The sequence below is a fragment of the Kryptolebias marmoratus genome, linkage group LG18, assembly GCF_001649575.2.
Source record: "Kryptolebias marmoratus isolate JLee-2015 linkage group LG18, ASM164957v2, whole genome shotgun sequence".
In the NCBI taxonomy this organism is placed as follows: domain Eukaryota; kingdom Metazoa; phylum Chordata; class Actinopteri; order Cyprinodontiformes; family Rivulidae; genus Kryptolebias; species Kryptolebias marmoratus.
The window spans coordinates 2,117,790-2,135,093 of record NC_051447.1 but is presented as its reverse complement, the minus strand read 5'-3'; the positions used below and the strand labels follow the sequence as shown (position 1 = coordinate 2,135,093).

Here is a 17,304-nt window from a genome sequence, read left to right as displayed (position 1 = left end):
AGATGTTCACAGGCAAGAGGGCAACGAGCTTCTGTTGACATAAATTCCAGGGAGAATTGATAAGACTTTGGCCTTCAAGGCCACATCGGGAAGCCAAATGTAGATAATAACAGAGTTGTTTTGGAACAGGCTGACTTTGTTTTGAGTCTGACTTGAAGTCCTTGCTGGTACATTCTCGAATCCAAATAGCAGAATTTCAGGTCCAGGTCCAATCTGTTGTTCCGAAACGAGCAGCTTCTCCAAGATTTTAACCTTTTCCATATTCTGAGTCCAGAAATTGCATTTAGTCCAGAGGCAATTGTCTTTGATGATGGAATATCAGCCAGTTCGGAGTAGTTTGCAATTTCGCTCCTGTTTACAGTCTGAGTGCTGGAACCCATCCACGAATTTGATGATAATCCAGGTAACTGCCTGGTCCAAAGAGCAGAAATCCTGTTATCAAAAACCCAAATATAAAAGGAACCTCCACGTCGGTAGGTACACAGTCTTCCACTCCTGCCAGGAATCCACTGTATATCCAGCGAGACATATCCTGAGACTGGACTCTCCTTCACCCAGTCGAGGAAATTGTATCAACTGCGTTGAGAAACCAGCTGATCAGATCCATATTCCTTAAATTTTTGGAAAATATGTGAAAAGAGGCTTTGAAAAAAGAAAACAGGTCGGGGGGCAGTTCAGGGGACAGAGAGACAGAGAGAAAAGAAACACGTCCGCCTTCCACCAGAAGCAGAAAAAAAAACAAAAAACAACACACCTCTCTGCTGCTTCTCCTCTGGTACCCAAACCCCCATTGAAACAGTGTCAGCTCGCCCACGGCCTAAATTAAATTAAATAAACCAAACATCATCTCTAGAAAAATAAATTATAAAAACCTTATAAAAATAAACACACAGTTACTTTATCACAACAAAAAGCAAAACTAATAAATGCGGATTAGTAAGCATATGATCTCACTCATCTAAGTCTCTCTTAGTTAATGATTTGATAACTGATCATCATTTTAGTTTATTTTGTCTGACAGAAAACTGGCCACAACAGGAGGATTTTGTTATCAAATACTGATAGTCATAGTAGTGGGGGATTTCAATATTCATGTAGATGTTGAAAGTGGTAGCTTAAACATAGTCTTTAATAATTTAATAGTCAATTGGTTTTAACCAAAATGTTCACAAACCTACTCTTCATCATACTCTTGATCTGCTTCTGATTATGGCATAGAGAGTTAAGGACTTGTTAATATATCCTCATTATTCTGTTCTCTCTGACCATTTTTTACTAACCTTTGAGTTTACATTGATTGACTACTCAGTCTCAGAGAGGAAATATTATAGAAGATGTTTATCAGAGAAAGCTGTAACCAAACTTAAAAAATCTCTTCCATTATTCTTCTCCTCTGTCTTGCAGAGTTATGTAACAGAGAGCAGCAACTTCGATGATCTTGTTGATAATGTTACATCTTCAGCCTGTTAGAAAAGCTGCTCTGCTGTCTGTCCAGTGTTTGGTGGAAAGGATTTTCTGGGCTGTCTTTTATTAAAAAAAAGATGTGAACAAAAAAAATTACAAATTGGTGTAGAGCCTCTCTCATTAGGTTCCTCAGCAGAAAACCTACTCCGTGTGGATTTAATGTTTCTTTTATTAAAAATTTAACTTACAGATTTTTATATTTTATATTTTAATTCAATTTGAATGACTAAAGAGCTGAAACTGAAACAAAATTTGAGTTAAAATGCTGATTTATTTTCCTGATAGCTTCATGACAACCAGCTGAACAGCTTACCTGCATCACTGGGAGAACTTCAGGAGCTGCAGCAGCTTCGCCTCAGGTACACACACAGTCACATGCGCTCAGAAAAAGTCACACACACAGTGTTTGACTGCACAGTTTAAAATTAATCAGACTGTTGTGAAATATTTTATTGTTTTTGTTCATTCATCTTTCCATCTTTTCTTTCTTATGTGCAAGGGTGAGCATCTGTTACATGGGTGGAGAGGGGAATAGAAGTGAGCTTCTAAAACATGTTTGAGGGGCTGTTTCTCTTAAGTGTTGATTCATGCATTATTGTACTTTGGTGTAATTGTCTATTTGCACTCCTTGATTCATGGTAGAGTTTTGGTGTTCTGTTCGATAGCACCGAGCTGGGTGCAATGACCTGCAGAAACTATGGTTTGAAGGTTTTAGGAGTCTGTCCTGTTGACATGGTATTAAAATACCGGTAAGTTTGGAATCTTCAGTTGAGGAGTGTGCTTTAGCAGTAGAAGTGGTCAGATGTGAAAGTGTAAAGCAGCATCTAGGATGACTAATGCTGTTGTATTTTTCCTAGATTCTGTCAACAACTTCTGTTGAATGAGGGATAGTTTTTAGAAATACCCACACTACTGTGTTTCTCTTTATGAATCCAGCAAAAAAGATAACCCTGTCTAACTTTCCACCATTTGTTAGTGATGACATGTTGCTGAATGAGTTATCATGTCATGGTCAGATTGTATCACCTCTGAAAATGCTTCCTTCAGCTTGTAAATCTGCCAGACTGAGACATGTTGTCTTTTAGGAGACAAATATACATGATTTTATTAAACGACTTTGAGATGCTTAACATAGTCATAAATTTAAAGTTGGTAGTTTTGATTATACTTTTTTGTGATGACTCACAGTGAAATATTTTAGGCATTTGTCTGCAGAAAAGAGTCTCTGCAGACAATGAAACTGATCAGAAGGGGGAAGACGTCACAGAATCAGACATGAAGCAGAGCAGTGAGACTGCTTCTACCTCCACTTGTGTGGATGAAATGAGTCAGAAATCTGTTGAGGAAGAAAGAGTACAGGATGAATGGAATGTTGATTGGGTAATATCTAAAAGAGAGAAAATGGTTAGGGATGATGAAACTGTTTAAAGTACCAAAGGCAAAGAAAGCAGTCGAAGGCAGTTTCATCAAAAAAGTTGAAGGTGAAAGAAAAGGTTTTGCAAGGAAGTGTGTTCGATGTTTTATTTGACTCTGACAGTGACAGCGAGACTTCCGACTCCACGATTCCTGATTGTCAAACAACAAACAGGTAAAGTCTTGAACAGTATTTTTTTGGAAGTAACCAAAGGAAAGACAGATGTGACTGTGGAGGATTTAAGAAAACTTTAAGAAACACTGAAATGTATTGTTTTAGAAAACTGATTTTAAAACAGAACTCCAATAAATGATGTATCAAAAAAGTGGAAGACAGCAGAAACTTCTTTTATATTACTGATCTGGTTATGGCTAATTCTAAATTTTCACCTTTAAATCTTAATGGAGCAAGTGATGTTAAAAAAGAGCTATGTTTTATGAACTTCTAAAAACTATAGGTATATTGCTTTTTCTTAGGAAATTCATAGCAGTACTGATACTGAAGTAAACTGGAAGAAAGAATGTGTTGGGAACCTTGTTATAAGTCATAACAATTCATTTTTCAAAAAACTTTTTACCATGGACAGAAACTGGAAGTTGGTTCCACAAGAGAGGAGCCTGATAACTGAAAGTTCTGCCTCCCATTTTACTTTTAGAACCTCTAGGAACCACAAGTAAACCTGCAATCTTAGAGTGAAGTGCTCTGTTTGGAAAATATGGAACATTGCATGTTAAAAGTAAGAATTTAATCTCTATTCTGAATTTAACAAGGAGACAATGAATGGAGAGAAGCTAAAACTGGAGAAATATAATCTCTCCTTCTAACTCTCATTAGAACTCTGGCAGCAGCATTCTGGATCAACTGAAGACTTTTTAAAGGGTTTCTTGGACACCCAGATAAGAAGGAATTACAATAGTCCAGCTGTCCAGTTTTTCTGCACAATTTTGGAAAGAGATGTTTCTAGTTTTAGTGATCTGTCAATTTTTGGATTCATTTAAGAGGCTCTCTAAAACCTTATATAGTAATCTTTAAATGTACTTTTTGACCCAAAGCTTTCACTGATGCAGTTAGGTGTCCAAACTTCACATCACCTGCCTCCTGAAAAGCAGACTTTATAGATGCAGATAACAGGACAAAGGTGCTGATCTCACGATTGTAGAAGAGGGGTTCTTCAAACACTAACAAAACCCCCAAAAAGGACAGGTTCCTGTATCCAGTGTTTTTCAGACCCGAAAAATTCCTGGATTGAATGCTGGACTCTTTATTTGTTTGTTAGGGGGAGAGCGAGAACTATCAGTCTGTGTCAAAGCATCAAGGCTGCAAGATTATTGGCAATCGGGGCACACCCTCCATATGACAATCAGGGTAGCAGCCATTTCCATTTAGATAGCCTAAAACATACTTTTTTCATCAAACCCTCCCAGTTTTGTTCCTGATGCTCCTCAGTACATTGAGAATTTTTAAACAGTCTCTTCCCCAAATTAAACTCACAGGCAGCACTAGATGTCTCCTTCCTTCCCAATTCTCTACAAAAAACAGCCTCCTTGTCCATCAGTGTCTGACCTCTTAAATCAGCTTCTAAAAAATTCCCATAAACACACTCTTAAACCTTGTGGAAAGCTTTCCCAAAAAATTTGAAGCTGTTATAGACCATCATCATATCAAGGCCTATGGATTAAGAATGGGATGTTACTCAAGTTCGTATGTGTGTGAAGGGAGGCGAGCAAACACTTTTGGAAATATATTGTATCTCTTATGAGTAACAGATTATTCATTAAAATTCTGAAATGCAGTATGTTTGGTCCATGTTAACTATAAATTCCAAGCACATCTTCAGTTTATTTGCAAGCACTTTTGATGGCACTTTATAGTCAGTACATAAGATTTCGCTTTAATAAAGCTAAATCCACCTTTTTCTTCAGAAGAGAGAGAAAACAGCTCTACGGCAGGACATAGGTAGCTTTTTGTTTTTTAAACAATCCAAAAAAACCTCCATGCAGATAAGATCTAATAATGTCCCAGAACTGCGTTAAAAACTTCACTGTTAGTCCATCGAAACCAGGATCATGCCCCAGAAACATCTCTACCTAGACTACAGTCACCTTCTCCAAAGTCAGATCTTCATGTGCATTCTGTCCAACAGTGCAGCAGCACATTCCAGGCAACAAGTAGGTGTAGTTGGCGTGATTTCGTGGTCAACAATGGTCACTTTGAGTTTGACGAAAGGTGATTCCTATAATCTCTTCTGTGTGAAGGTCATAAACTTGTGGTCTTTAAATACTCAAAGCTGTTAAGGTGGATTGAGCTTGTTAGCTCAGGTACTACCCCAAGGAGACACTGGCGGTCCTTGTACAAGCTGCTAGCTGAAAAGCGGGTGGCTGATCTCCAGTGGAGGATTGTACACAGCGACATAGATACAAACAGATACACAGCACATCTTCATTCTTATCAGTCTGTGAACTCTTTGTTCTGTGGTCAACGTGAGAACTCTGGGGGATCCATAGGTGTTCCCAGACCAAAGAGGATAAATAATCCCTCCAGCTGGTTCTGGGTCTCCCCTCTCCATTAAGATGTTTTTATGAACCTTTTTGGTTTCTAATCTATAAAAGGTGTAAATAGTTTCAGTGTTTTTGATTCCTATGAACATATTAATCTCTGAGTGCAACAAGCTATTGAGGAACACAAATACAAGACAATATTTGAAACAGAAATGCTCTGTGTGTTTTTGACCAGTCATAATCAGCTGTCATCACTGCCAGTGGAGGTGTTTACTTTGAAGAACCTCCGCTGCCTCACACTGCAGCAGAACCTTCTGGAGAACCTGCCGGAGGAGCTGGGACAGCTGCAGAATCTTACAGAGCTGGTAACTGATTCAGAATGTGTGGAGCTGTGAAGCTTTACTGACCTGCAGAAATCATCGTCACAAAAAACAAGTGATTAAATTTTGGTGGTGATCCGAATCATGATCCAGATCCTAAAATTTTTAAATGACCCTATGGCCTTGGTAGAGGTTTGCACTCTCTGAGTGCTTCTAGTTTTCTTGTTGTTTTTACAATGCTCATTCTGCCATGTCCTGATTGGCTGATGGGGGTATCCTGCTTTCTGTGGTTGTTTGAAGGATGTGTCCAACAATCACCTGGTGGGTTTGCCCTCCAATATCGGCTGTCTCACAAAGCTGCAGAAAGTTAGCCTCTCTCACAATAAGCTTCCCTCTCTGCCTGACAGCATGTCCTGCCTTACAGGTAAGAACATCACTGCACATAAAGCTACCTGCACTTACAGAAACAGACCAGTTCATATATGCTGTATGTATTTGTAACGTAAATTATTTTAAAGAGGTGGGGTTGACTTCAGCTTGCTTTAGCTGAACAATGAACAAAAAATGATTTGAAAGTACTGTGAGCCTGTTTTCCAGCCCTGTTCCCTGATCTTTTCCTGCTCAATCCCACCTTATCCAAATGAATGAAAACCTGATAATTATGAATTTATGAATTTTAATCAGGTGTGCTCAAGTAGGGAAATATCTTAAACGTGCAGGACCTCAAAGACCTGAGTCTGATATACTTGGAACACGCAGCACAGTTTAGTTATCACATTCAGCACTGTATTTGGTTCTCAAAATGCAGAAGCAAACATACTGGGATCAACTCCAAACACTAGTAAGACAAGAATGGGTTGTCATTAGTCAGGATTTAGACCAGAATTTGAGATCCATCCTTAAAGTTCTTGTAAATCACCAGAAGGACAGAAAAGGTTTACAATACGGACAGTTTTCATATAAAGGAAGACAGGAGAATACCTTTTTCTTCAAACAGGGGGGATAAACTTAAATAGATGGGTCAAAGTTTTTGAAGTGTTGTTTTATGGAGTTATCAACAGTCAGCATCTTACCTGTAATAGACAGTGGTCTGAAGGGTCTCTCAGTTTAAAGAATCTAGCATGTTTTGTTTTGTTTTTTGCCACCAAATAGCTTCCAATGCTAACCTAGAACCAGAGCTCACTTAGCATCAGCTCTTTCTGTTTTCAGCAATGGATGCACTGGTTCTGGCATTGAAAAACTGAATTCTAAAAAGGTTAAAAAACAAAAAGCTACACCAGCATATTGAAAAACTGGTTCTAACTCTGCGCCAACTTTGTAGTGGGCCAGAACTAGGAACTGCTTCATCAGAGAGCTGAAAGCAGGCTCATAGAGACCAACAACCGATCCAAAAAAAAGTCCTCGTTCTCTTTCAAACCTTGTGTTTCTGTCCTGATCTGTCAGAGGTGAAATTCCTGGACTGCAGCAGTAACCAGCTGTCTGACATTCCTGCCAGCCTATCAGGGATGGTTTCTTTGCAGCAGCTTTATCTCAGACACAACAAGCTGTGCCGACTGCCACCCCTCCCTGCTCCCGCACTTAAAGTAAGAAACTCCAGAGCTTTCACAGTTCCTCTTTTCATTTTTGTTTTGAGTAATCCTGATCGTATTAGAGTCAAACTGACATCTTCCTGTTAAAAAAAAAACAAAAAAAACCCTGATAACTAGTGATGATTGTTTTTGAAATGGAATGTGTGTGTTTGTGTTTGTGTAGGAGCTGTATGTTGGGAACAACCAAATAGAGCTGCTGGAGAGTGAGCAGCTGGCCAGCTTTACAGTCATATCTCTTCTAGAACTGCGAGACAATAAGATCCGAACCCTTCCAGAACGAATCCCTGTGCTGCCAGAACTGACACGCCTCGACCTGACCAACAACGACATCAGCGGGTATGTCCCCAGACACTACACTCACTCACAGGAATAATGTATTTGTAAAGTAGGCCCTCTTCACACTGGATAAATACAGCCAGAACTTTGTGCTCTGAGCTCTGTGCAAAGTCTTGGTGAGCTCTTCAGATGCATATTAAGACCCATCCACACAAGAACAGGTTTTGTGAATTGTATTGTTTCAGCCTTGCGTTCACATGGTTCTGTAGGTCGTGGAGAACATAGTGAGCTCGTCATCCTGTGTGATAGGGGTCTCCGTTTCATTACCAGTTAACACACGAACAATCACTGACATTATTCCTCATATAATTGCATCTTTCACTGCTTGGAAATAGTGCTTGGCGATATGGAAAAAATCCTATATCACGATATGGATAATTTTATATCACGATAACGATATATATCACGATATACCCCAATTACGTACGTTGTCAGTTAGTCTCTGAAAAATATGAAAAAAATAATCTAATTTCTTACCTTTTTCAAGCTTTATTTTGAAGTGACATTTAACTGAACTTTCACAAATGAGATCTGCTGCATTTTAGTGCAGCAATATATATGTACCTGTTACGACCCAACAATATCAAATGACAACAGACTCCATTATCTTCGGCCGGCTATAGTTTTACTTTTCACAACATTCCCGGCTCTTTTACAACTTGTTTGACCTTGCACTGTTTGGATTGTTAAATATTCTTTTTCGTGTTTCTTCTTTAAGTGATAGAAGAGGTTTGTTGTGTTGGCGTCAGATGAGAAAACAGTCTAATAGCAGAGTTAGCATTAGCATTAGCAGAGTTAGCATTAGCATTAGCAGAGTTAGCATATTACCTTTTCCTGCTCCGTGTCGGACTTCTTGAACCAAATCACAGACGTCCCCCTCGTTTTGGTAAAAGTCTTTCTTCTTGGGCTGCCTGCTGGCTGTCTCTACTTGTTGCGACCCCGGGTTTGATACTTCATGCGTCTCCATCTTTCAGCACTTATGACTTAACCGCCGACACATACGGTGGGTCACAGAATACGGTGTGCCGCCGGGCAGCAGCAGAAAGCCGCTGCCGTAAAGCATGTCGCAAACCCACACGTAAAGCAGCGTCATGTCGCAAAACGGAGGTTCTTCGCAAAAGAGTTATTTTTTCTTATTATTTATCACTTATATAAACTGAATTTATGCAAAGTGACAACACTAATACATTCGTCGTAGCCCAGGTTATGAAATATTTACATGAATCATTGATAAAATTATGATAGAAACGATAGAAGAAAATATATCACGATAGACACTTTTCTATCGTCCCCACAATATGTATCGTTATATCACCCAGCACTACTTGGAAAAACAAGGATGCTTTTTTAGAATCATTCCATTTTAAAATCCTTTCATGTTTTGAGCTCCTCCATAGTTTCAGTGTTCTTATTTAGTTACATTTTCAGCCATCATGGTTTGCAGGAATTCATTGGATGCTGGATGATTTTTGTCTGTTTGTCAGGCTTCCAGCCTCACTCAGCCTGCTGCCCAACTTGAAGGTGTTGCTGTTGGAGGGTAATCCTCTGAGAGGAATCAGAAGAGACCTTCTGTCTGTGAGTTCAAATGCACAAACACTTCTATGTGAGAAGTGAAGGAACAATGTTCTGACTGTACAAAGACTGAAAAACCGTATCAAACTGTGATGCAAAGCTGAACATTTTTACTAAAAACAATGTTTTGACTGGTTATTACCAACTGCTAAAGCAGAAAGGGCAGTAATGTTTTTGTGCGTGCATTCATCTGTCTGTCGGTCTGGAAGCAAATTATCTCAGTAACCAATCAACGGACTTGACTGAAATTTGTAGGAAATAATCATTGAATGTACATCTACAACTGATTAACATTTGGCCACCACAGCCAATACACAAAATATGGCTAAACTCCGTCAGACCTTTTTTTATTTAGTTGTTCATGTAGCAAAATCTTACTGTTTTGAAGATTTGAAACTTATTTGCCATGAATCACAACTGTGCTGTTGTACACTGTACACAGTTCTAGTGAGAGGAGATGATATTAATACAGATGTCCACTTTGACACAATTAGAGATTATTAAATCCCCCCTAATCATCAGCCCATTGTTCATGAGAACATCTGTACCAACCTGTACTGTTGTCTTCACCATAGAAAGGAACCGGGGAGCTTTTGAAATATCTCAGAGGAAGAATAAAAGGTAAATTTATTTATTTTTTTGTGTGTTGACTGAAAAACTAATTTGCATAAAAAGTTCCATCATACATGTGTATCTTTGTTCAGCGGCACTGACTCAGTGCTTCTTTTCCAGGCACAATTGTTGACTTACAAACACCACTTTGATTAATTCATTTTTAGTACTGTGTGGGTTATGTTATGCTGGGAGGGTCCAAAATGCATGAAAACCTATTTTCTCCACCATTTCTCCACAATTCAATTGTTCTGTAATCCTTTTTGCCTTTTGAAATATAAACAATAATAACTAAGCAATAATTTTAGTCACCTTTTTTTAAAAGACCTCCAATGGATGCAATGCATGGGTGGAAAGACAGCAAAAAAGTAATTGTTCTAAAGCTTAGCATTAGTACAAGCATCAGCTTATGGTCCAGCAGCTTGTAACTGTTTGCTGCTTTCTATTTTCCATTTGCTTGTGGCTGTGTGGCGGCTCGCTGCTATCCAGTGGACAGTTGCTGATCACTACTGCCCAGTGGCTCGTTGCTGTTCGGCTGCCCACAGCTTAGTTATTTCCAGTCCTCAGGCTCCTCTCCTGTGAAATCGACTTCCAGTTGCCTGTGAGGCTGACACTCTGTCTACTTTTAAGACTAGGCTTAAAACTTTCCTGTTTGATAAATCCAGTAGGATTGGCTCAGGTTTTCTGAGCTATCCCTTAGTTACAAGAAGAACGAAAGTGCTACATGTTGTCATCATTGTTTGTACCCATACAACGACAGCATTTGATCTCTGCATTTGACCTATCACACATGTGGGACAGTGGGCAGCTATTGAGACCCCAGAAAAGCAGTTAGGGATTTGGTATCTTTCTCAAGGACACCGTGACATATGAGCATGCGGGTAATTGAACCTGCGACTTTCTGATTGCAAGATGGCTGCTCTACCACTGTATCACGGCCGCCTATGCTGCTATAGGCTTAGACTGCTGGAGGACAAATTCACTACATTTCCCCACTCTGCTGCTGTTTTACCTGCTCTACTGTAATAATTTCTATCATTAACATGATTTCCTTTGTCTTTTTGTAATAGAAACTCCACCTGGACCAGTCATTCTGTGTTTGTCTGCGTCTCTTTCCTGTCCTCTCAAACCCCAGCTGATCAACTCATCCTGAGCCAGGTTCTGGTTCAGCTGGAGGTTTCTTCCTGTTAAAAGGGAGTCGTTCCACTGTCTCCAATGTGCTGCCCAGGATGGGAGATTGTGATTAAGTGGCTTCCTTAGATAAATAACTTTATCAAATTTGCTTTTTAAGATATGTATGTGAATGTTTTTGTTCAGTTACTAAATTGCTCTTCTTTGGTATTTTATAATATTTCCTTACATCAGAGGTGTTTGCACTTTACATGACAACAGATGTCATATTGTGACCTACCTTTTAACCAGCATCTTCAAGATACTGTTTGTTAGTTTGTTCTGCAGCAGGTTAATAGTTTTAACCGTAGTATCCATTGTGGCACCTCTGCTTTGGGCTGGATTTTCCTGGTTTCAACTTCAGTTATCCAGGACTCTTGCTTTCTCCATTCTAGTCTGAATTACATCCATAATTTCTTTTAGGCGAGTTCAGCAATAGCATCTGTGTAATTCTGCTTATTGGGGAGCTGCTGTGTGCCATTGTTTACCTGTTGTGTGTTCTAGCTCCTCGACATATATTGTGGAATAGTTCTCTGGACTAGCACCATTTATAGTCGTGTTCTCAGCCTGTTTAAATTGCAGGTATACCGCTAAGTGGAGAATTTCTCTATGCAGCCATCTTGGACTCCACTGGAAGTCACCTAATTCTTGTTTTTAAAAATGATTGAAGTTGTATGGTTTATAGTCAATCCACTCTGAAAAAAAGAGAAGTAAACCATTAAACACCTGAAATAAATCTTACATTCATGCCGACCGCGAATGAATGGAGACTTCTGAACATAACTTGATCTTTTGTGGACTGAATAATATTGAATGTCTGTGTTTGTGTTTTGGATTTTATCCCTTTTGATTGTAGAGGAGCCTGAGAAGGAAGAGGAAAAACAAACTGCTATGACATTACCTTCCCTTGCTAGAGTCAATACACATAACATCAAAACTCTGAAGGTGTTGGAGTACAGGTTGGTATTACACACATCTGTATTTGTTTTTCACACATAGTGTAGGACAACAGGTGGTCCTTTAATAGCAGCTTTATTTAAAATTGTTCGGTAAAAGTGTCTGCAGTCAAATTGCTGAAACATTTTAAATTGAAGATCTCATCAACAGTATGGATTCATTTGACAAATTAGATGTTTAAATGTGAATATTTTGCTATTTTAATTCGAGATGAGTTTTTAGTCAGGATGTAATGAGATCTTGTTCCACATGAGTTCCTGTTGAGTTGAAAACTGTCTCACAATTTTGTCTGGTAAAATGATCACTTAAAATGTCAGTTGGGTTTGTGGCAAAAGCTTTTTTATTAAAAACAATGTTAAAGTCCTGTCTCATTCTTGTTAAACCAGGATCCCATCTCATCCCGTCTTGTGACATGAGTGTCCCCTGACATCTCTAGTTTAGCTCAGGGTGACGTATATTTAAATGTCTTGTTTATTGGGGTTGATGATCAGTGTTCAAGAGTTATGAAGAGTTTTTATAACGGCTATTGTCAACTCCTGGCCCTGGGCCATATTTTGCCTACAAACTCATCCTTCCTGGCCTTTAAAGTTTTAAACATTAGTAAATTTCAAAAAAATTCCCCTAACAATCTGATTCAGAAATCAGCTGTAGCTCAGCTCAGAAAGGGAGAAGAACTGCAACGCCTCAACTAAACAAAGTGCTTGTGCTCATCGTGTAACCGGGCCAGACATAAACACAGGAAAAAGAGGGGAAGTTGGTTAACTCAGTTAAATGTAAAAACCTCTAAAATAAAAAAATAACTCCCATGAAAATGAAACAGGCAGAACTGATCAGGTGAAATCTCAATATGTGAGAATGATTTTGTGTATTAAATGTAATGAACATGTTTTATACAGCCCACAGACCTACCCTAACTTGTTCAGGGAAGCATAATGGGTCCCGTTTAAATTTACTTTCAAATCACAGTCACTGTATTCTGCTTTTATCAAAACATCGTTTATTTGAAAGATTCTTAAAAAATATATTTTCTTGATAGTTCATATTTAGTGTTGGTAAACCACAGTGTGAATTTGTTTCTGTGTGTTCAGTGACAAACAGGCAGATGGTATTCCAGATGAGCTGTTCAGTGCTTCAGCAGATCAACGCATAATCACTGTCAACTTCAGCAGGAACGAGCTAAAGTCCATACCTTCCAGGTACACATCATATCTACAGAACAAGTTAGACTGTACAAAAGTCTATTTTATTATAGATGTAAAACAAAACTAACTACATTGATTTCTGTGTACAGACTGCTGGAACTTCATTCATCACTGTCAGATCTCAATCTGGGCTTCAACAAACTCACCAGCTGTTCTGACATCTGCAAGTTACTACAACTCACACATATTGACCTCAGGTACACACACACACTAACTTTAGGTACATCGACCTCAAGCATGCACACCAAATTTTAAATAAAATTTAAAAAGTTAAAACTAGCATTGTCAGAAATCAGACACATTATAATAAGTGTGTGTATATATATATATATATATATATACACACACATGCCAAGCCACATCACTGTGGTGCTCAGTTCAGAATGAGCTGACAATCTGTACCTTTAACAGGACAGAGAGGGATTCTAGGTTGATGATGCCTATCTCCTGCGGTCATTGTGTAAGAGGCAGGGTACACCCTGAACTGGTTGCAAGTCCATCACAGGGCCCTCGTTAAAAAAATACACTCTGTAAGTTAAAAAGCATAGAAGAAAATCATACAGGTTTTTACTTTTCACAGTATTGCAGCTGCCTAGCTATAAGAGCGCCCTGGTCATAAAACACATAAACATCTACCACTCAAACCCATGTCAGCAAGGAGTGTTGCTCATACACCTCAGAGCTTTTTAGATTTTCATTCCTTCACTGTCCACAGCAGTGGAGTTAATGATGTTACCAGGGATAATAATGACAGGTAGTCCTCATAGTCCTAGAGCTGAAGGGATGGGTGCTGTAAAATATCTTGTTTAAGGAGTAACAGGTGACCTTGCCACATGTTCAATATGAAATATTTTGCTAATAGGCAGAGTTATCTCCAAATAGTTAATGGTGAAGTTTAAAAAAAAAACACCTTGTTAAATCTGTTAGCACTCAGAAAATGTGTTGGGGGTCAGACTCAGCTACTATCACACCAAATTTTAGCTTGTTATCTGTAAAATTTATTTTTTAAAGCCATTAAGCTGTGGCAGCCATCCTGAATTGTTTGACTCCAAAAGTTAATTAATTTGTAGATGTACATGCAATTTTCATTAAAATTCATGAGGTATTTTGTCAACTAACAGACACTCAAACATGCACAAAGACACAGGAACAAATGATTGTTCGCAATAAATGTTTACACAATTAACGATTAGGACAGACAGAACCAACAACAGAAGGTTTTAAAAACAGCACTGCTGATCATTACCATTAATGCTCCTTTTTTCCAGGAATAACCAGCTGAGTGATTTACCATCTGAAATGAGGAACTTAACTAAACTACGCTCCATTATCCTTAATTACAACAGGTTAGTAACTATATTAGAGGAATACCACACATTTAATTCTCCCAGTCTGGTTGGATCGGCTTTAAAACATTAAAACTGGTCATCTTGGTTGATCATTATATTGAAAACTGTATCACATCTGTGTTTCTTTTTTATTTTTGATTGTTGCATTTTGAAAGATTGGATTCTTCTTTGTGAAATTTGGACCTCCTTCACACCAGATGATGACGTTGATATACCATTAAAAAAAAGTTTTTTAAATCATCCACAACATGGTCTTGGGAAGGTCCTTAGGGATATATTTAAAATGCTGTGGCTCTTCATAATGTCTTATGTAGAGTGATGGCTCCACAATGGTTCTGAGCATGCAGCAAACTTCTGTAGTGAAGTTGTGGTAGTTTGTCACCATGGTGACGGCATATCAAGGTCTTGGGTGAAACATATAGTGCCCCTTTTCCATTGGCTCTACTTAAGCAGCCCCACTCCACTCCATTCTGCTCGTCTCTGTAAACAATGCATCGCGTTTCCACCCGCCAGTCTGCTCGGTAGCAGAGGAACGCCTCCTTGTGTTGGTGGGAGGGGGGAGGCGGGGTCCAAAGCTGCACCGTGCGCTACCGCATTTGTGTAAACAACGGAAGAGCTATGGACAACGTTGGCCCTTTGTTCTTGCTGTTTTTTGAGCTTCTGGGGATTTTCCTGAGACTTCAGGAAGAGAGGCGCAGTGGAAGAAAAGCTCTGGATGCCGCGATTGTTGCACGGAGTCGGACAGCTGTTATCCATCGGACATTTTAGGCTTTACAGCGCCTTCAGCTGGGGGACAAACATTGCAGGGTAAGCTAACGCTGTTGTTTATAGTCCTTTTACTTCGCTACCGTTCCAAAATTGTCTATCGGTGTTTTCTTCGCTCTTCTTACGCTTCAATCTGACCACACCCACGACCAATGAGAGAACAGGAGCTAGTTTGTGTCACCCACGAAAGCAGGGCCGCCCGGTTGGACCCTGCTTCAAAGCAGGGCCAAAAATTGCCGGGGCTGGCCTCGAAAAAGGCCTGTGGAAATGCTCGCAAAGCGAGCCGAGTGGAGTGGAGCCGGGACCTTTAGAGCCAATGGAAAAGGGGCATAGGAGCATGGTGGAAGAGTATTCATGGCATGGGGCCCACGCTCAGCAGTACTGCTTAGTAGAAGAAATTTTAAAGCAGAACTGGCCATGCTGGCCTCATGCCAAGGCTGTGACCCTGTCACAAGCACACTGTGTTAGCAGAGCTCCAGGTAAGATATTGGAATGTGTCCCACTGCTGCTCCTGCTACAACCAATAAGATCACATCACTACAACAATCAGTCCACACTCTCCATGCACCAATAAATACCACATCATACTGAGTTGTCCTCCTTTTGCTTCTTGGACTCAAAACAAGAAGGATTGCATCTTATCATGGTCAGGCCTGTTGAACGAGGAAAGAAGAAGGCTGGATGTGGTCGAGGTTCACCTGCATCCTGTCATGCTGCTGATAGTGTTTCGTCTTCTACAGGAATGCTGAAACTGCTGTGGAGGCCCAGAAACCTCCCAGATATAAAGGAACATTCTACAGTTTGTAACAAGGTCATGGAAAATGCCTAGAGCAAATATAATTCCTGCAGCACAACGTGGTGTGATCTTCTAGCATATAAATGTGTCCTGGTGTGGTCTGAAAGTCCTGCCAGGACGAGTGGATAAAATGTGGTGAGAGTACAGGAGAGCATCTTCGAGAAACAGAAGGTTTTCTAAATTTGCTGCTGTTTAGCCATGGAGAACATAGCAGGGTCACTATCCTGTGTGAGTGGACTTCAGACTGTTGTTGATTATTAGGTTGTCAGCTGAATACAGAGCATCGATGGTGAATTAGTCAACTGTTTGTCCGTCCTCTCTTTGAACTCCTAACAGGTTTAAGTCCTTTCCTGAAGTCCTGTATGAAGTCTTTTCCTTGGAGACAGTGCTGCTGGGAAATAACCAGGTGTGTACGGTGGATCCTGGACAGCTGATAAAACTGGTTTATCTAACAACTCTAGATCTGTCAAACAACGACCTGCTGAGCATCCCTCCAGAACTGGGCCTGTGTTCCAGCCTCAGGTAAGCAAAGCAGATGTCAATTTTCTGCAGTAAGTCCACCTACAGTAAATTGACCCAACCTGGAAAATTTGTGTTTAATATTACACACTTTGATTGCTAACTCAAATAAATCTGTATTTATTTCAATAATAACAAATAATATCTGACAGGGGAGTCTGGGAGAAAATTCATTTTGTGTGTGTGTGTGTTGAACGCCAGGAGCCTAAGTCTAGAGGGGAATCCTTTCCGCACACCCAGAGCAGCTATATTGGCCAAAGGAACTGATGCAGTGTTGGAATACCTGCGCAGCCGCATACCTGCGTGACCCCTGACCTCACCTGAGAGCTCCACCTGTTTGTGGACGTTTTACTGCCGCCTCGTCTTTAATCGGTGATTCCAGTTAAAGGTTTACAAGAATGACATTCCTGCCTTTGAAAAAGAATTTAACACTGTTGACATCTGGACTGTAGACGATAAAATTGTTTGGTTAATATTTTTCAACATGTCTGACTGAGGGAAAAAAAAAGAAACATACATTTCTCCTAATAAAGTTGCTTTTAATTCTAACACCTACAGGTGTAGGTTTAGTGCCTAGATTTTTTTTCTTTCTTTTTTACATCCACATTGTTGCAAAAAAGGATTGTCTGCTGGAAATCACAGTTTCTCTACAGACACAGCTCATCTGTGCTGTAGCTCTTTGTCGCTGAGAAATGGATCAAAAAGTTCATCTTAATCCATAGCCAAAGGTGGAAAGTTACA

The 17,304-nt window shown here is 39.6% G+C and overlaps 1 protein-coding gene across 1 annotated transcript in view; it reads left to right on the top strand.

Annotated features, from left to right (window-relative positions):
• lrrc40 (leucine rich repeat containing 40) overlaps positions 1-17,114 on the top strand; it is a 21,886-nt gene extending 4,772 nt beyond the window's left edge. Inside the window, exons 3-15 of the mRNA XM_017434752.3 lie at positions 1,750-1,823; positions 5,612-5,741; positions 5,997-6,120; positions 7,140-7,279; positions 7,449-7,621; positions 9,106-9,196; positions 9,769-9,814; positions 11,832-11,934; positions 13,021-13,128; positions 13,224-13,331; positions 14,403-14,480; positions 16,381-16,566; positions 16,765-17,114. Coding sequence (XP_017290241.1) covers positions 1,750-1,823; positions 5,612-5,741; positions 5,997-6,120; positions 7,140-7,279; positions 7,449-7,621; positions 9,106-9,196; positions 9,769-9,814; positions 11,832-11,934; positions 13,021-13,128; positions 13,224-13,331; positions 14,403-14,480; positions 16,381-16,566; positions 16,765-16,870 — 1,467 coding nt within the window. The 3' untranslated portion in view covers positions 16,871-17,114. The remainder of the gene's footprint in view (positions 1-1,749; positions 1,824-5,611; positions 5,742-5,996; positions 6,121-7,139; positions 7,280-7,448; positions 7,622-9,105; positions 9,197-9,768; positions 9,815-11,831; positions 11,935-13,020; positions 13,129-13,223; positions 13,332-14,402; positions 14,481-16,380; positions 16,567-16,764) is intronic.
• The last annotated feature ends 190 nt before the right edge of the window (positions 17,115-17,304 follow it).